We start from the raw sequence: 20397 nt of genomic DNA on the forward strand, positions 1-20397 counted from the left end.
GTCCAGGACGGAATCCACATTGTTCCTCTTCAATCTGAGGTTCGACTATAGGACGAACCCTCCTTTCCAGCACCTTGGAGTAGACTTTACCAGGGAGGCTGAGTAGTGTGATACCCCTGTAATTGGCACACACCCTCTGGTCCCCCTTTTTAAAAAGAGGAACCACCACCCCGGTCCGCCACTCCCTTGGCACTGTCCCAGACTTCCACGCAATGTTGAAGAGGCGTGTCAACCAAGACAGCCCCTCCCAACTCAAAGCTTTCAGCATTTCTGGACGAATCTCATCAACCCCTGGGGCTTTGCCACTGTGGAGTTGTTTGACTACCTCAGTGACTTCCGCCAGGGATATTGACAATGATTCCCCATCAGCCTCCAGCTCTGCCTCTACAAAAGAGGGCGTGTTAGTCGGATTAAGGAGTTCCTCAAAGTGCTCCTTCCACCGCCCGATTACCTCATCGGCTGAGGTCACCAGCGACCCGTCCTTACTGTAAACAGCTTGGACGGTTCCCCGTTTCCCCCTCCTGAGATGTCGAATGGTTTTCCAGGAGCACCTTGGTGCCGCCCGAAAGTCCTTCTCCATGGCTTCTCCGAACTCCTCCCACCCCTGCTGCTTTGCCTCTGACACAGCAGAGGCTGCAGCCCTTCTGGCCTGTTGGTACTTTGCAACTGCCTCCGAAGTCTTCTGGGATAGCATATCCCGGAAGGCCTCCTTCTTCAGTCGGACAGCTTCCCTGACCACCGGTGTCCACCACGGTGTTCGAGGGTTACCGCCCCTTGAGGCACCTAAGACCTTGAGGCCACAGCTCACCGCTGCAGCTTCAGCAATGGAAGCTTTGAACATTGCCCACTCCGGTTCAATGCCCCCAACCTCCACAGGGATGCCAGAAAAGCTCCGCCGGAGGTGTGAGTTGAAGATCTCTCGGACAGGGGCCTCCTCCAGACGTTCCCAGTTCACCCGCACTACTCGTTTGGGTTTACCTGGTCTGTCCAGAATCTTCCCCCATCCTCTGATCCAACTCATCACCAGATGGTGATCAGTTGACAGCTCTGCCCCTCTCTTCACCCGAGTGTCCAAAACATACGGCCTCAGATCAAATGATACGATCACAAAATCGATCATTGACCTTTGGCCTAGGGTGCTCTGGTACCCGTACACTTATGAGCATCCTTATGTTCGAACATGGCGTTAGTTATAGATAATCCGTGACTAGCACAGAAGTCTAATAACTGACGACCACTTGGATTTAGATCAGGGAGGCCGTTCCTTCCAATCACGCCTCTCCAGGTGTCTCCATCATTGCCCACGTGGGCGTTGAAGTCTCCCAGCAGAACTATGGAGTCCCCTACCGGAGCCCCATGCAGGACTCCATTCAGGGTCTCCAAGAAGGCCGAATACTCTGAACTGCTGTTTGGTGCATATGCACAAACAACAGTCAAAGTTTTCCCCCCTACCACCTGCAGGCGTAAGGAGGCGACCCTCTCGTCCACCGGGGTGAACTCCAACACCGCGGCGCTCAGCCGGGGGTTTGTGAGTATCCCCACACCCGCCCGGCGCCTCACACCCTGGGCAACTCCAGAGAAGAATAATGTCCAACCCCTATCCAGGAGAACGGTTCCAGAACCGAGACTGTGTGTGGAGGTAAGCCCCACCAGATCTAACTGGTAGCGCTCCACCTCCCGCACAAGCTCCGGCTCCTTCCCAGACAGAGAGGTGACATTCCACGTCCCAAGAGCCAGCTTCTGCAAGAGCAGCGCACCCGACCCAAGTGGTTCCTCCTGCGAGTGGTGGGCCCACAGGATGGAGAGGAGGGAGGTGCCACGTCACTTTTTCGGGCTGTGCCCGGCCGGGCTCCGTGGCAAACCCGGCCACCAGGCGCTCGCCGGCGAGCCCTCCGTCTGGGCCTGGCTCCAGACGGGGGCCCCGGGCTTCCTCCGGGCAGGCTCTCTCTTCCTCTTCGTTGTTTGTCCATTGAGTCTTTGTGAACCATTCTTAGTCCGGCCCCTCGCCTGAGACCACTTTGCCATGGGAGACCCTACCAGGAGCACTAGGCTCCAGACCACACAGCCCTCAGTTTCACAGGGACACACAAACCTCTCCACCACGATAAGGTGATGGTTCCCGTGATATTTCAGTTTTTTATTTTATTTTATTTTTTTAAATGTACTAAAATTTGTTTTTGCTTTGCCATTATGATGTATTGTGTGTAGATTAATGAGTAATAAGATGGATTTAACCTATTTTAAATTGAGTCTATAATGCACAAAGTTTGAAAAAAGGGACTTTTGCAATACTAATGCTACGAGACGTGATCAGGGTTCAGAAAGTTGACGTGTGACAAAAGAGCATTAGGCCGCATGAATGTGCTCATTTAAAGTATGACATGCAGACACCTCAATGAAAGGAAGGAACTTAAAATCAGTATGGAAACCTCATGAGTGCTTCAAACTATTAACTATTAGTCATATATACTATCACTAGTCTTATAAATGATTAAATACGTAGCCATAAAAACACCTTCAGTGGTATGTCTAGCTGTGTCGTAGCTGCTATTGCCACTACTCATCATTGATCATGTTTGCCACCATAATTATTATCATTTTCATAATCTATCACCTTAGCTGTGCTTGTTTCTACTATTCTGCTATATTAACATATAAGTCATATTCACATTACTATAGATATTATTATAGTTACTGTTAGTTTAGTTAGTGTTTCTGTCTCTGTCTTTGTGTCTGTTTGTCTCTCTCTGTCCATCTGTTCGTCTTTTCTCTCTCCTTTTCTTCCTCCCCAACGGGTGCAGACAGATGTCCGTCCTCCACAGAGCTGGGTCTGTCTGACGTTCCTGCCTGTTAAAGGGAAGGGATTCAATGCCAACGTACTCTACGGGGAATTGTTGGGTCTATGTAAATCATAAATAAGTCATAGAGTGTGGTCTTTACCTACTCTGTAAAGTGTCCTGAGATAACTTCTGTTATGATTTGGCACTATAAATAAAAGTGAATTGAATTGAATTCAAACATGCAGTCATATCTTCCCATTTACCTCATGCTGTGAACACAGAGGAGGGGGATAGTCATCACTTAAATAGAGTTAAATGACTATTCATTTATCATGTTATGGCTCTACTGTTCTGGAGCCCAAAAATAAAATGCGTGTGAAGTGATGTTTACCAGATGGATTTATTGCACATATAAAAGTCAATGGCTGAATGTAATATTTGAAATATTTTTACTTACTGAAGGCAACGCATGTTTCTGACACACATTTATGATAGTTCACAGCAGATATATAAGCTTAATTTGGCCCACAGAGGGCGAGATGGCACAGTACAATCACTCAGGTCAGAGAGATTCTTACTGCACGTCCACAAGGACACGGAGGTCAGGTTTGAAACTCCTAACCTTTCAGAAAGAGAAAGTATCAACAGTACAGAAAAGTAAAAAATAAAAAATAATGATACCATAAAAGGGAAAAAAATGTCCAAAAGTCAACGGCTCAAGTCAGTGCACGGAGCGTGGACTGGTAACTGGAGAGGTGCCCTTGAGCAAGGCACTGAACCCCTGTCCTTGAGCAGCCTCCTCGCTCTGACAACCCTCCATCAAAGCTGAAGTCAGTAACTTTCTATGAAACATACTGTACGTTTGTTTGTTTTTCAGATTTTCTGAAACTTTCACTGAATCCTGACAGCACTGAGAGACGAGCTGTGAAAAAGGTTCCCCGTCTGCTCCTAATGGCGCCTGACCGACAACCAATCACAGCCGAGGAGTCTGATGACTGAACTCTGCTCAAAGTTTGTCTGGCCGGTCGGCTGGTGGGTCAGGCTTGGTTTTGGCTCGATCACAAACCTTCTTATTCTCAGCTCTGATTGGATGTGTTGGGGCACGGTGGAGTCTAGCAGATGCCATTAGGAGCAGACAGGAACAGGGGGTGGAGGCGGAGATACATGACCTTTGCACAGAACGTCTTTCTCATAGTGCTGTCAGGACATAGTGACAATTTCAGCAAATATGAAAAATGCAATTGCATAGAAAGTTTGCAAGTTTTACAACAACAACAGCTAATTTCATTTCAGAATTTAGATAATGCACAAATGCTAAAACACTGATTCAAACATATAGCCTGTCTTTGGCTTTGTCACCATTTGGCTGGTTTTGGTACAGTTGATTAGAAAGCAAAGCAAATCAGGGGCAGACTTTGAATTTCACTTTTTTAAACGAGAAGCAGCTTGAAAGCTCTTCACCTCAGAAACAGTAGTTTAATGAAACGATAACATCTCATGTTCATCAGCTGTCATCATATGGTCTAAGCACGGAGCTCTGGACAGCACAACTCAACCATCTCCACAACTACTGCGCAAACCTCATTGATGAAGACCATGAGATGCATTTAAAAGCCCTGGAAAGAGCTTGAGGAACTTGAGGTACATTATATTTTTGACAAATCTTTTTGTTTAAATATTTGAGTCAGTTTTTTTGACAAACCGTAACACTTCACCTGTATCTGCACCTCCAGTCTGCAGCAATGAATGGAGCGGACTCCTCTCGTTAATTTAGTCCAATGCTATTCAAAGCCCCTGAAAAAGCTAGTAAGTGGACTGTGAGTTCAGATTTTTTAAATTTACAAGTGTTTAATCTTTTTGTTGGATGTTTGAGTGGCTTCATCATCCATATCCCAGGTACGGTTCCTGTCCTTGAGCACACGACTCACGAGATATGCAAACATGATAAAAACTAATTCTTCGGACGATCGGGGACAACAAAAAAAAGATCAACAATAGGATCACTGGAAATCAAAATATTTAAGAATAAAGAAATTAAGCTTAAATTGTTTTGGTAAACTTCTACTTAACAGACAAGCAGTGAAACATGTGACCTCTTACAGGAAGAAAAGCAGAACGCGCTTAACTGTTACACAACATTAGAGTCAAAGCAGTTCTGAAATCTCCTTTAAAAAATTAATAAAAAGACCTGACTTGGGACTGATGGTGGATTTAGTAGGTAAAATCTTGGGCAAAAGCTGAGACCAATATAAAAGTAAACAACCTGACATTAACTTACATTATAGAATTACAGCTATAAAATCGATTCAAACTCATTTTGCAATTCTTCTGCAAAATTTCAATACTTTTCTTAAGCAATTTGGCATGTTCAGGCAGTCTGCGCGCGCGCGTGTGTGTGTGTGTGTGTGTGTGTGTGTGTGTGTGTGTGTGTGTGTGTGTCAGCATCACGGGGAGAACAGCACAGTCTTGATGTACGCCACAGTGGTGAAGTTCAGCAGCATGTTGACGTGTTCGTTCCCTGGGAGCTCTTTTAAGGTCACAGGCTGTTTCTGTTTTCCCACCCATCGCCCGCACTGGATGGCGCTCTGCAGGTTCACCGTCCCGTCCCCGTCGCCGAACACCACCGTGGGCTCTACGTCGGGGAATTTGTCGGTGTACTGGAAGGCTTCGGACGTGGGGATGCCGCTGCCGTACAGGCAGTGGACAGCCACACCGGGGGGCGTGAGGTCCGCCACCAGCGCCTCTGTGTCCTGCCGCATCAGCCAGCCGTCCTCAAAATCGATGTCTGCGTAGAGGCGCTTGTAGTCCAGCACGGTGTAGTTAGTGGTGGGCGTCTGCACCAAGACCTGGTGATAGATGAAGGGGGAAAAATTTTTTCCTCGTTGTTAGATTTGGTTACTTCTACCACATGCTTAAGAAAAACATGTATTTACACCAACTTCATCAATTTTCAACATTTTCATCCTAAATAGTTTCCCCCTTCCTACAGTTTCTAGAGCCACATGGCATTCTTTTTCTGAGCGCCAGAGAAAAAGTTCTGAACCCGGTGTCTTTTTCAGCCGCTCTGACCTCTGCTTCTTGAAAAATCAGATCTCTTAACTTTTTACAAAAGCGCAGATGTTGTCACAGTCACTCCTTTTCAGGCAACCACAGCAAAGACAGCCCATTGTTGGGAGCAGATAAACACTGATTGTTGCTGGTGATTGTTGCGTTTTTAATCACAGTTGGTGAGTGTTGTGTTGTAAACTTGTTGTTAGCTAGTTGTTAACTAAATGCTACGTTAACATAGGGTAGACGACAAAGCTTACAACCTAGCTAACTTTAATATTGTTGTCGTTGTTTGGAGCGCTCTCCAGCACCCTGTCTTTCTGCTAGAGAAAACATTATGTGGACTCTTATATTGGGAGTTAGAGGGTATAGTTCTTCTGTTTCCTATTAAGACGTTAGCCTTGTTTGCTGCTTTCATGCTGAGAGATAGCTGTGGTTGTGGTTACATGCTGGGTAAATGGACTTGTACATATAGTGCCTCCTCTGACCACTCAAGGCACTGTTACACTTCTTTACATTCACCCCACGCTAGATGCCACCTGCTCATCAGGAGATAATCTAACCATTCAGACACACATTTGGGAGCATGCGGACTGGAAGAGCCGGGGATGAACCGCCAATCGTCCGATGAGTTGAGGACCCTCTCTATCTCCTCAGACACACTTGTGTGATGAAAGTTGACAAACGCCGGGCGGACGGCTGCTGATGAGAAGCATGTGTGGGAGTGGCGCGGTGGGCACGCCTCTCAGTTTTTCGGAACACTACTCAGATTACGTCACAGTTTCACAACGTTCCAGCCCATGGACACCTGCGCTATTGTTTTTGAGGATCCAAACCAACATCAAACTAAAGTGAAGTAAAGTAACACGACGGAACATGCTGCATAAGAGAGCAGAGACCAGCATTAGAAATCTGTTTTGGCTAACATGGGAGTCTTGACTAATTGCTGTATTCACTCTATCTTTGTCTCCACTGACTCCTGAGGGACATATGAGGCTCTTTAGCTGTTTGATGCTCTGCTATGTTCACCTGATAGCTGCTAACTTTGTCGAGCGAGCTGTTTGGTGAGTTTATCAGAGTTTTTCTGACGCCTAAAATGCTTGCTGAGAGTTCAACGGTTGAGCAGGCGCCCCATATACACAAGGCTCAAAGTCATCAGGGCAGCAGCCGCGAGTGCGACTCCGACCGGCGACCCTTTGCTTCATGTCACCCCCCCCCCTCTCCCCCATTTCCTGTCAATCTCCAGCTGTACTATAATAACATAGTAAAGGCAAAGAGCAAAAAAATGCTTCCCAGAGTTATAATGCTCTGTGTGTCATCATTACTGATTAATATTGTTCAAAAATAGTAATCAGTGGAGATTTAAGGCTACATTTTGATTTGAACACTGAGTTGACAGATACAACTGTGCGCACACACACACACACACACACACACACACACACACACACACACACACACACACACACACACACACACACACACACACACACACACACACACACACACACACACACACACACACACACACACACACACACACACACACACACACACACACACACACACACACACACACACACACACACACACACACACACACACACACACACACACACACACACACACACACACACACACCTGATCTTTGGGCCAAGAGTGGGCATACGGGAACAGCCAGGAGGTGGAGACAGCGGAGCGTTGTTGGGAGCGTATCTTCAACGGGCTGATCACTGGGATGCGGTTATTATCACCTGTAGGTGGAGAAAAGAAACCAGTGAGAGAACTGACGCTGAATACCTGAATGACACACAAACATACTGTGTAATGTATAACACAGCAGCGTTTCAAGCTAAAAAGTTGGTAACTTTCTGTACAGGCGATAGTCGATGTGTGAAAAAGTCGTTCTTCCCCTCTCTGTCCGCTTCTAATGTCATCTGCACCCAACAGTCTCTGTCGCAGTGTCAATGACTGTTCCTGATCACACTGGGAAACTAGGCAGCGCTTGGTTTCAGCGCCACTTGTTCACAAACTTCCTCATTTTATGGCTGAACACTAAAATATGTTTCTGACAACACTTTGAGAAATATGCAAAAACAGTGACAGAATATTGATTCATATTTGATCAGTGCTGTCCGGTTTCACAGTTCGATCAGAGTTCAGAGCCATTATTGACCCTCCGCTCTGAAATTTAGCAGATTCCATTAGGAGCACCCAGAGAGGTGAGCGGACAGGAACAGAAGGTGGGAGTAGAGCTACGTGACTTTTTCACAGATCGTCTGTCTCATCGTGCTGTCAGGACATAGTGACAGTTTCAGGAAACAAGGTAGTGTGTCAGGGTTACAGGCAGGCAAACATTTTTCAACATACAGGATCTGAGGCAAATGTCCTTTATGCAGTTTGGTCTGAGCAGTTATGAAGTAATCTAACAGAGGAAAGAAGAGTGGATGAGAGCAGCTTCTGCACGTTATTACAAAGGCTGTTGCCATCACATCACTTAAAACTAAACCTCATACTGTGGTGGCTGTAAGATACGACTGGATGTTTGAACATTAGGAAGACTTCACTGCCTGGTAAAGATGCAACAAGACCAACTTATACTACACATTTTTGGTATTTTTCCTCCCCCTGAGTCTGATTGACTCATTGGAGAAACATTTCTTTCTGAATTGGTCCAGTATTGAGTGGGAGCGTTGCAGCCTGGCTACACTGTACCCAAAGAGACATGTGCACACCAACACTATCCGTCCATTTAAAGTGCTTGTCTTTGCCACTGACAGGCTCAGATTATTTTAAGTGTCTGACTACATGGTGGAGAGATGGAGAAGTCTGGTTCTGCCATAAAGAGTGGTGGAGGGGGGCGGGGTCTGGGGAGCAGGGGTGCAGATCCAATGTCAGCATTTGGGGGGAGACCAAATTATATTGTTTTGTTTTTTTTGCCCTTATGCCCCTAATGACCTTTTATACCTTTGAAATCTTTTATATGTTTTAAATGACCTTTTATGTGTTTTACATGTATAGGTTTTGTGTGTTTTTCCCCCAATGCTTTTATTGTTTTATGTGAAGCACTTTGAATTGCCTATAGCATTGTGCTATAGAAATAAACTTGCCTTATGCAACTCACACCATGCCACCATAAATCCCAACTTCAAAGAGGCTCACTACATCATTTAAAAAGTTCTGCACATGGAATCATTTCATGTTCTTACCTTTATGATTATTTGTCCTAAACAGAGTATCACTGCTTATTTAACTTTTATATTAGTAAATCATCATTTTAAGGGTCTTTAAGGGTCTTCATGTAATATCTCCTCAGCCCCAGTTCTTCTCTCCATCTCCCTTTTCTCCCAGTGTATGGGACTACTTTATCCATGATTAACTGATGTGGATGGATATGGAAATATGAAGCCCTTTTTTAAAGCCTGCTGATCAGCGTCTGTGTAAGAAACTCCCTGTTCATTTGTGTTATTCCTATTACTTATATATACACACTATCACTAGACTTATAAATGATCAAATTTGTAGCCATAAAAACACCATCAGTGGTGTCTCATTGTATCACAGCTGTTATTACCACTACTCATCACTAATCATATTTGCCAACATAATTATTATCATTTACATATTCTGTCACCTTGGCTGTACTTGTTTCTACTATATTAACTGCCATAACATGTCAGTCATATTACTATAGATATTATTATATTTTCTTCCTCCCCAACCGGTGCAGACAGATGTCCGTCCTCCACAGAGCTGGGTCTGTCCGACGTTCCTGCCTGTTAAAGTGAAGGTTTTCAACGCCACCGTACTCTACGGGGGAATTGTTGGGTCTCTGTAAATCATAAAGAAGTCATAGAGTGTGGTCTTTACCTACTCTGTAAAGTGTCCTGAGATAACTTTTGTTATGATTTGGCACTATAAATAAAATTGAATGTAGTGGAGGAGAGCAGAGATGGATGTGGAGTCAGAAATATATTTGTCAAACAGTATTTCTTCCACCATTGTAATAATTTCTTTTTAGATGTGAATCTGAAATGTGAAGTCAGAAATTGGGGGGGGGGGGGGGTACCCCCCTGGACCTGCATCCATGGCGGGGAGAGTTTGTTGTGTTGGGCCGATGGACGATGCTTTTGATCTGTTTGGATGCTAACATTGTTATCGCTATAGTTCTTGGTGTAGACGGCCCTTACCCCTACATACTTAAGCACACTACACTGTTTACATAATCCCGGCTCCATCTCTTACCAGAGGTGACCACGCGGAGGGTCTTGGCCACGCCTGCCCACGGTGGTCCCAGAGCGACGAAAGCTTTGATGTATCGGTCTTTCCAAGCCTGTGGCTGCTGGTTGAGGAAGTACAAGGTGTACATGTTGCCCATGCTGTGAGCGATGAGCACCACGGGCCCACCAGCCTTCTCCGCCATCTCTTCAATCATCTGCTGCAGTGCCAGGAAATACTCTTTATTCTCATCTGACAGAGGATAAAAGACAAAAGAGACAATGAGTAAGCAAAGTTCCCTGCTGTGACACCCCTCAGTGTTTCCAGTATGAGGTTGGAGCGCTTCCAAGACTTAACGTTTGATTCTATCCTGGTGTCGAAAACTCCCAGGTTATGTAATCCTTCGCAGCCATAAATACCCCTTTCAAAATAAAAGCCCACAAAACCCACGAGTGGCAAGACCGGTGTCTTCTTTTGTTTTGTTTCCTTGTATTGCAGCACGTCATCAACAGTGACTCAAAAAATTCAAAGATGCAATTGGCTAAATTCCTTTCCTAAAATTCCTGCGCGTCACCTGTTAAATAAATGCTCCAGTTGCTCTACCACACAAACCACAGCCAGGTTCTCCAAATACCAGCTCATTTGTTTTATGTATCTGTACTTGACACTACACTTGTGAAAACCATAATGATGAAAAAGTGTATTTTGTGTTTCACTGGTGGGGCTCATCATTCATAACCTAATCCATCTGGAAAGCTTTTGGGAAGGGGCGAAAATACTGGTTGCTGATTGGATAAACCATCCGTCTATCACCAACATACGGGCCAAATCAACCAATCACATCAACGAAGCGTATCAAGTGCTAACGGCATCAAAGCAAAGCTCAGAAAGTAAACAGCATGTCAGTAAAGGATATTTGCATTTGTGTAACGTGTATTTACGAAACAAAGGCCCAATTTCAGGAGCCCGCTCCATATTCAACAGAAGGATCACAGAGAGAAAGAGTTAGTGAGCAGCTTTCTTGATAGCTGCGCTCATCTCATCTGTGGAAGCCTCCATGTTGTTTACACTTAACAGTCGCTTCTCGTTGTGTCACACTTCAATCGCCTCAAAACAGACGCTGACTTGTTCGGACGCTTGGGCAAACCTCTCCAAATTTTCTCTGTTGCACGTTACCAGACTGATCTGTGAGTAAAATACAATGGATCTTGCGAGATCAGGATGGTCTCACTAGGCTACATCTTTCATGGGTTAGGATAAAAACTCAGGGGATGAGTGGAAGTGTGTGTGCATGGCTGCTTACTGGGGGCTTTCCTCCAATCATAGGGAGCTCCTCTGACATCATCATCTCTGGTGTAGCCCCACTCTACCAGCGCCTGCACTATAGTAAAGAAGTACATGCCTAGGACACACAAACACACACAAGATCAGAAGAAAAATAAAAGCATCACACATTTCAGTCTCATACCCAACACGTTAGCAGTGAAAAAAATGTTAATCTGTTTCCTGTGTGTCTAACTTTATGAGGACCGCTGACAGATCTCAAGAGTGAGGAAAGTTTGCCCAGTTCTCACTTCTGTAAGGAACTGTTTGGTTTCGGGGCCTTTAACTCACCCACACTGCGTTTGCTGGGGTCGAGATACTCCAGCGAATACGTCTGTCCGAACCCCGGGACACGGACGTCCACACCCGGCGGGGACGAGGTGCTGTGTGTGGTCCTGTTGTAGATCAGCCTGCACATACACAGACATTTACACACACAAATAGTAACACGAAGAGTGAGATCAGTGTCAGTTCTGCATCTGTGGTGAACACAAAGGTCACACACACGAATCCTACTACAGGGCAACAGAAACACTTCCCATTTTGAATCACCATCGTCCCAACACCCCGTTAGTTATGCGTGACTTCCCTAACTCTAAGACTCCTATGCAGATGTGAGAGAAGATGTGTGGGTTTGCCAAGCAGAAGTGAACATTAGTGTGTCGCCCAGGGGCTCAGTGGTTAGAGCAGCGTCCCATATACAGAGGGTAAAAGTCCTCAACGCAGCAGCTCGAGTCCAGCTCCCACCTGTGGCCTTTGCTGCATGTCTCCGCTCTCTCTCTTTACTATTTCCTGTCAATCTCAAGCTGTACCATCTCAATAAAAGGCCAAACAAAATGATGAAAAAAAAAAAACAACTGAGCATTTCTGGAAAATGAAATCTAGATTTTTCAAAGGTTATTAATCTACAGTTGCAAAATGATCTTCCAGCTAAATTTTTCTTTTCAGGTCTTTTAGTTCTTCTTTTAGTTTAGTGCAAATTGTAGTTAACAGTATTTTCATTTCACTTAAAAGAGCCAGACCGATATATCGGATATTGGCCTATCACAGACATATTGGTATCTATCAGCTAACATGTTATAGCCATTTATTTTATTTTCATTTATCCATTATTTAAATGTTCAACGATTGACTGATACTGAACATACAGTTCTGTTTATTTAGCCCTTTTTGAATTCTTTTTTTTTCAGTGTTAATTTCTAGAATTGGTTGACAATGTAATACACTGTATGTATAATAATGTATAATATTGCTTTATAAAGTTATTTAGTTAGCTTAGAAGCCTTCTGAGCACCTTCGTCATATCGGTGCAAAATCCACACAGAAAAGGTCGATTTTACTGCATCAGTCTCAAAAATCCCATATCGGACGGACCCTACTGATGTCAACTGACTCAGACAGTTACACCTGTACTGTGTCTATTACATCTTACGCACCTAAACATGTACAAACCTGTAGCATGACTCATGCCTTGCCCACATACTTTCAGTCCATCATTCAAGTAGCCTAGCCTCTCAGCAATTGTATGACTTTATGATGAAGCATGCGCCGACTTTGCCTCATAATTCCCACATAACTCAAATCAGGTCAAAACACATGTTGATTCTTACACTTCTCATGTCTCTTGCCTTATTGAATAAACAATAGCAATAGAGATCACAGATTCCTGAGAATGACAGGATTCTGTTCCAGTAAAACATCAACAAAGCATATGACACGATAAGTTGAATGGAAAATTCAGGCTCACTCAATATCTGACCAGAGTCTTTTTCAGTTGATTACTGATGGGAACATTAACAGAATGCTATCTGGCCCTCTGTTTCCCTCCATACCTTGTTGATAAATGGAGGGTTCAAAGGTCAGGTTTTCTAATGGAGGTCGATAACTGTTCACACAAAGTCAACCTGGTCATTGATCCCATCTACCTGTTCCCTTATCCTACGGACAGCATCTCCAGGGATTTGCACTTTTGGAGTTTGCCCCACGGCAAGTTTTTACAAAAAAAACAAGCATTCCCTACAACGACAGCAAAAGTAGAATATTTTGACCCCAGAAAAATACCACACGGATCCAAAACATCAGATATCCCTGTTGTTCTGATGCCATAAAACTGTAAAAACCAACATCAACAGAGAACAGCATTTGGTGAGGTGGTTAAAATCATCAGTGACTGACAAACAGCACTTTATTCAAGTCTTAAGCCCAGTTCAGGCAAAAGATTCGCAAGGAAACGAGCCGAAACTTGCAGCGACTTGCACCGTGCAGGTCCGCAACGTTCTGAAACCTGCCAGTTCACACCACTGAGTCATCTCCATAGCAACGCCTCTCTGCACTTTTTTTCTAACCTCCAACTTTTCAGGCTTTTTAAGGTAGCTGGATCTAATTTGTAGCATTATAAAAATATAAATGAGGACAGAGAGTCGCTACAGCTGTACTTCTAGTTTGTGATAAAACGGCAAAAACGACATTTTATTTCCCTGATTCACTGCTTTGTTCTGGATTATGGCCTCCGCTCTCCTTATTCATTGAGCCTCCTTTAAAAACAGTCTTTAAACCAGCTGCTGGCAATTTGACAAGCTGAATCACTGGTGACCACATCAGCCGGTTTGAGTCCAGACGGGTCAGTTCACACCGCTGCGACTTTTACCTGGGACGTTCTAAAACGGTTTTGTTGCGTTGCGAATCATTGGCCTGAACTGGGCTTAAGTGTGAACGGAGAAACCCACATCATACCTTATGTTGTCTATCCAACAGTCAATGGCTACGGGGACCAGCAGCTCCAAGTTGAGCCACAGGGTGAAGAAGGAGTCTGTCTTCTTATAGCAGATGTAATGGACCACACTGGGTTTATCCAGCTTCGCCTCCAACTGGTTTCCCAGATCCCCCGGAACTGCAAGGAGCCACATTAGCAATGAGTCACAGTCATCATAACCGGATGAAAATGGCAATAACACATCACTCTACAATGGTTATCTCATCTTTGCACTGTTTCAACACAGATTTCTAATGGACATATCTCTTTGTCAGTTATCAACCATTCAACTTGTTCAATTCAATTCCATTAGGAGTCAAGGCTTTTTCTTCTTCTGGCTTTCCTCCTCCTCTGTGCGTGACCAAACAACAGTAAAATAATATTTTATGAACCAGTTGTTTTAACCTCTCACCAGGATCCTGGTATGGTAACATTGTTATAAAGAACTGAACAGTCCAAAGTGTATGCTCATGTATGAGGCCAATTCTCAATGATGGAGGGCATGTAGCAAATCAGTACAGTGAAAACAGACAGCTAGTGGCCACTTTCAGCATCAGTGATTTTATTTTAAAAGACTGTGGAACTAATTAGAAATGTCCTCTTTTGTTCTTTTTGAAATGTGAAGATTGCTGAACAACATGTTTGGATAAATGTGCAATTAAACCAAGAAGCACCCTGGGGGAGCTGAGAAATGAAGCCCATACTAGAAACTGTGGTTCCTCAAGTGACCACTCCAAAACAGAGCAAAATCCCCATAGAGCCTGGTGTTAAAGTGCCCAACTGTACAGCAGAAATAACCATGATTACAGCCTGGTGCACAGAAAGGGTCTGGTCTCTCTAGTTTTATAACTCACCCATTAAATAATATTAATTTTGTCATAATGAATGGCTGGCCCCTTTGAGTGACAGGTGGGTGTCGTAGAGGTGGCTAGCATAGACTGTAGGCTTCATTCTGCACACCTCAGCTCCATCCACACTATAGACTGTATACAAAATGGACGTAGCATCTTTGTCAAGGTCCGTTCTCTCAACTTGATCCAATTTTACTCTCCTATGAGAGTCGCCATCTTGTCAGACTTTGACTCGGCCTCATTTCCTCTTACCAAAAAAGGGCATGTATGTGACGTTGGGGGGAGGGAGATACGTCCATCTGGCTGATGTTTACCTCTGAGGAGGAAGTGAGGTCCAGAGGCTAGCTGTCACTCAAGAGGCCACGCCCCTTATTATTCATAAACTTTAACCTCCAATAAAATAAAAACTAGTCTGGTACAAAAAAAATCACCCCCCTCAATGTTGCCATGGAAATATGACCTAAACATACAGACTAGAATGTTTTTTTGTACCAGGCCTTAAACAGGTTTAATGATGCTGTGAAAACCGCCTGTTTAACATGGGAGTCAATGAGAAACTGCTCTATTATGAAACCTGCCCCTAGTGGACACTCAGAGAACTGCTGTTTTTGGCACTTCTGTATTGGATCAACCAGGAAGTTGCTCTGGTGGGGGCCTGATCCACACTCATCCTCTGTGACTGCAGCAATACTCACTTCAGATTTCAGTGAGCTCTGAATAAATCAGGGGAAAATATGTTTTCAATAATAGCAAAAATGTACTTTATATGTCCCCTTGGGGAATTGTTTTTAGATTATTTTGTTGGCCTTTTTTGAGCCTTTATTTGAACAGCTGGAGGTTATAAGGAAATGGGGGGAGAGAGAGAGGGGGGGTGACATGTGGCAAAGGCCGGTAGGTTGGAGTCGAACCAGGGCTGCCACAGCGAGGACTTCTAGCCTTGTATATGGGGCGCTTGCTCTAACCACTGATCCACCGGGCACCTGGAGGAAATTCATTCTTTCATTCTTTTGTAAATTATCTTCATAAACATACACACAAACATGTGGGGGCGGCTTGTGGCACAGTAGTTAGAGCAGGCGTCCCATGTAAAGAGGTTGAAGGTCCTCGAGGCAGCAGCCGTGGGTTTGACTCCGACCTGCGGCCCTTTGCTGCATGTCTCCCCCTCTATCTCTCTCACCCCATTTCCTGTCTGTCCTTTGTAATAATAAAGGCTTGAAAAACTGCCCAAAAAAAAAAACTTTAGTCATTTTGCAGAGATGTCATAACATACTTTACGGGGGAATTGTTGGGTCTATGTAAATCATAAATAAGTCATAGAGTGTGGTCTTTACCTACTCTGTAAAGTGTCCTGAGATAACTTTTGTTATGATTTGGCACTATAAATAAAATTTAATTGAATTGAATGGAGTAAATGGATGCCGTTTTGCCTCTTTCAGATACTGGTACATAGTCATTTTGGCTCATCAGATGTAAAGAGCTGGGATATAACGTATATGACCTGGTTGTGGTTGTTTGTAGGTATTAATCTGAATATCAGTTGTCACTCAAACTGTTTGTTCAATGGCTTTTTGCACCTTCTGTACTATCAACATTGCAAATCACAGGACAGTCAGTAGTATCTGGCTAAAGACCGGTGGAAAGAAGAAAACACGTTATTCAATCTGCAGGGACTTGATTTGTAACAGCAACACTATAAATTAGTTAGAGACAAGTCACCTCTACCTGGTTTTCTCACAAGTAAACATGCACAGATGGTTGACTACGTCCACAAATAAACAGCAAGAGATCACTGCAGGTCAAGCAGCTACACAGGCTCTTATCACACACACGCACACACACACACACTCATGCAGACAGACAGACACTGTGGTTGTAACTTGGCCAAACACAGATAAGAATCCTCTAAACCCAAGACCCTTTCAGTAATGGAGTTGGAGGAAAGGAATCGCAGATCCTTAAACTTGTAATATGTGTAATGTTACCTTGGATTAAGAAAATAAATTTACATTAAAAAGGTACACACTTTATTCTATAATTAAACAGTGTAGAAAAGTCTAGATGGAGATTGTCTCAGTATCCTGGGGACGTGATTGGCTGAAGTGCTGGAGAGTCATACTCCGTTCTCAGCTCAGTCATATGATCAGGGTATTTCTCTGACTGTAAACAATCAACCTTAACACACGCACACACACACACACGCACACGCACACGCACACACACACACACACACACACACACACACACACACACACACACACACACACTTATCTCGTAACTACATTTCAGCATCATAGTGTGCTAACAGGGTCGTGTTTTCCTCAGAATCATCGTTACCCAAGTTCTCTCCCCTGACAGCGCCCTCAGCCAAACTCCTTTCATAAATACAGCAGTATATCGACGCCTCCCTTAAAGCGACATTAAACCTTTAACGAACGACGACAACAACACGTTCGGAGTCGATATGAACCGGTTTTAAAAACAACATTGATATAACACTCAAAAATGCATTTGTCAAACGCAACTCGACATATAGCCCGGCGACCGACACACCTCTCTCCGCCAAGGATGGCTGGTGTTTGTACGGTGGGAGGAAACACCGACAGGCCAAGGGTTTACTAAAGTCGAAATGTAAACGACGTATTAACAAATTAGATAAATATTTTCTAGCCGAATTGCCAAAAAGTAATTCGAACAAACGGTGAGCTTCAACATAACCGAGTTACTTTGAGCTAACGTCCGCGACATGCAAGGAGAGCTTAAATCGGACAGATTGTGAAGGGAGTTTGGCCTGTCTTGACTATCGTAGAAAGCTGTTGATGAGCGGGCTGAAGTTAAGCAATTATTCACCAACGGTGTGTCGAACAACACTAGAAACACTGTAAAACACTTACTGAGGACAACAGGGGGGTTCGGGGGCTGACAAGACTTGTCTCCAGGGCATTTCTCCAGCGGTCTCCCGGTGCTCCGAGCCGACAACAGCAACAACAACAGACCGACCTGGAGCAGCGAAGAGAGGGCGGTTATCCGGTGCCAAGCCGCCATGGCTCCAGGTGTCTCATAGCCGAGCGGTCATGGTCGTGTTCTCGGTGTGAGTGTGAGTGTGTGTTTAAGTAGTCTTTCTGCTTTGCCGTTGAAGCCCTCTGGTCACATTCACTACAAGGTTCCGTTGATGATGATCAGTGTACAAGAAGGTGGTGGTCACGAGGTCTAGATTACGGAGCAATCTACCCAACAACAGCTCCAGTCAAGAGGCATCGACCGCAGATGGAGTCGCACTGACGCAGAGAGAGATAAAGTTGTTTACACCAGCTGGACCTAGTGTCAAACTCAAAATGAACTCTTTTTTTTTAATGGTATTTTTGAAATATTATATTTCCTGTCAAATAGGCGTATGTTATGAATCTTTAATTGTTAATTCTGTACACACACACACCACCAAATCCGCAAACCATAAATGTATTTTTATTGTTTCCATTTCTTACTTTGACTCACTAAAGTACTGCACCGACTGCAAAGCTGTGCAAACCAACATTCATCTGTAATGAATTTGATCTGTGATGATTTATGCACTATATTTATGCTATATGCACGACCTAGAGCGATATTATTGTTATAATGTTTGGAGATTGAATAGTAATGACTGTTGTAAGTCTATTTGTGTAAATAAAGTTTAAAAGAGAAGAAGAAAAGAAGCTGGATCTGCAGCACCGGTAATCATTGACATGCATGACCTTTGTGACATTAGATGCTTTATTATAAGTGGAAACACTCCACTAGTTTACGGAACAGTACATTTACATCGGTTTAATATATGAGCTACTGTAAATGAGGATAAAAGTGATCTTCTAATCAATTTTCACAACAATTTTATACAGACATCTACAAAATATATAAACCCTAATAGAAATATTACACATCATAAACAATAAAAACTAGGGAGGTCCCTCAATCTGACTACATATAATATGACAAATATATAAATGTCATTGGGTATGTGAGTGTGCACGTTAAAAACAAAAGTGATGTGATGATGAGTTCATTATCCACCGGAAGTTAACAGAGGATTGTGTTCCTAAGGATGTATGTAACAGGATTTGAAGTTGCCTGAATGAACCAACGTAAAAAAACAAAACAAAATTAATAATAGTGTCATAATTATGTGTGACGTAAATACATCCGTAAGTCTCAGAAATACTTTAATAATCCCAGATCCCTAATTGTGATTACTATCAAATATAAGGAAGATACAACAAACTACACAGCTTAGAAAAGAAATAAACAAACCCATGCTGCAGTCATCAGCCTTGAGTTAAGATAAGGGGGTCATGGTTATGGGCTGGGGGGTCAGGGTTACAGTTGCTGCTGGTCCTTATCCGTTTAGAACTGTTACTTGGGCTAAGAGGCGCTGCTAATAGACGTTGGACCTGTGTGAAATGTGTTTTTGCCTGACATAAATATATCGAGCACTCCATGTGGTTTTGTTTTATAAACTCTTAAACTTGTTCTGAGCCTATTTGGCAGTAAGATGTAACTGCAGAGGAGCCTGTTCTTTCAGAGCCTTAATCTTGTCATGTTCACAGGTGCTGTGTTTTGACTTTGTTTTGCTCTTTTGTAAACTTTATTGAAACACATTCACCTCTCTACTTCCAGTCCGTCCCCTATATGTTTCCCTTATAAATCCACACACACACAGACACAGACACACACACACACACACACATACACACTCACACACTCATGTTCCTATTACAATTCTGCCCATACTACAAGCCTAACTCAGAAGTTGAGGTTCCCGGTTTCCGATTACAAGTGAATGCAGCATAACCGCTAGTGACGATCTGGGCCTACAGACCAACCACTGTCAGCAGGGTCACTAACATGGCGTCTTATTTACATTTAGCCCGGGAATGTCTCCACAGACATGGATACCATAATACTCTGCAAAAAGGCAAGTAGCAGAGCTTTCATTATTGGGTCATGTGATCAATCACCATTGTTTTAACTCACTCTCTGATAGATATTAACTTAAAAGACGATTAAATGGATGGAAATCTTACAGAGTATATCTTTAACGAGCACTGTGGGAGTCATGTTCTTTGACTTCTCCAGTGCATTCAACACCATCCGTCCAACTCTACTGGGTGAGAAGATGGCTGCGATGCAGGTGGAGGCCCCCATCGTGTCCTGGATTGTGGATTACCTGATGGGCAGACCACAGTATGTACGCCTACAGAACTGTGTGTCTGACAGGGTGGTCAGCAACACTGGGGCCCCACAGGGGACTGTCCTCTCTCCCTTTCTCTTTACCCTCTTCACCTCAGACTTCAACTATTGCACTGAGTCATGCCACCTTCAGAAGTTTTCTGATGACTCAGCAATAGTTGGCTGCATTGGGAAGGGGGATGAAAGTGAATACAGGACTGTT

At 43.8% G+C, this 20397-nt stretch overlaps 1 protein-coding gene across 1 annotated transcript; it reads right to left on the bottom strand.

Annotated features, from left to right (window-relative positions):
- Positions 1-3176: 3176 nt before the first annotated feature.
- On the bottom strand, positions 3177-18199 carry pla2g15 (phospholipase A2, group XV). The gene is made up of 7 exons (XM_083916146.1): positions 17864-18199; positions 14103-14259; positions 11661-11779; positions 11350-11448; positions 10074-10298; positions 7470-7582; positions 3177-5626 (listed from the first exon to the last, which is right to left on the bottom strand). The coding sequence occupies exons 1-7, from the start codon at positions 18012-18014 to the stop codon at positions 5225-5227; spliced, it is 1266 nt and encodes a 421-aa protein (XP_083772272.1). The 5' UTR covers positions 18015-18199; the 3' UTR covers positions 3177-5224.
- Positions 18200-20397: the final 2198 nt, after the last annotated feature.

This window comes from Echiichthys vipera, assembly GCF_963691815.1.
Source record: "Echiichthys vipera genome assembly, chromosome: 7".
In the NCBI taxonomy this organism is placed as follows: domain Eukaryota; kingdom Metazoa; phylum Chordata; class Actinopteri; order Perciformes; family Trachinidae; genus Echiichthys; species Echiichthys vipera.

Excerpts from the sequence above, each read along its gene's own strand:
- pla2g15 (XM_083916146.1), bottom strand. The coding sequence starts at position 18,014 with ATGGCGGCTTGGCACCGGATAACCGCCCTCTCTTCGCTGCTCCAGGTC. Across the intron at positions 11,449-11,660 it reads CCCCAGCAAACGCAGTGTGG|GCATGTACTTCTTTACTATA; the intron begins GTGAGTTAAAGG and ends TGTGTGTCCTAG. Across the intron at positions 10,299-11,349 it reads TGATTGGAGGAAAGCCCCCA|ATGAGAATAAAGAGTATTTC; the intron begins GTAAGCAGCCAT and ends ATCCTCTGTCAG.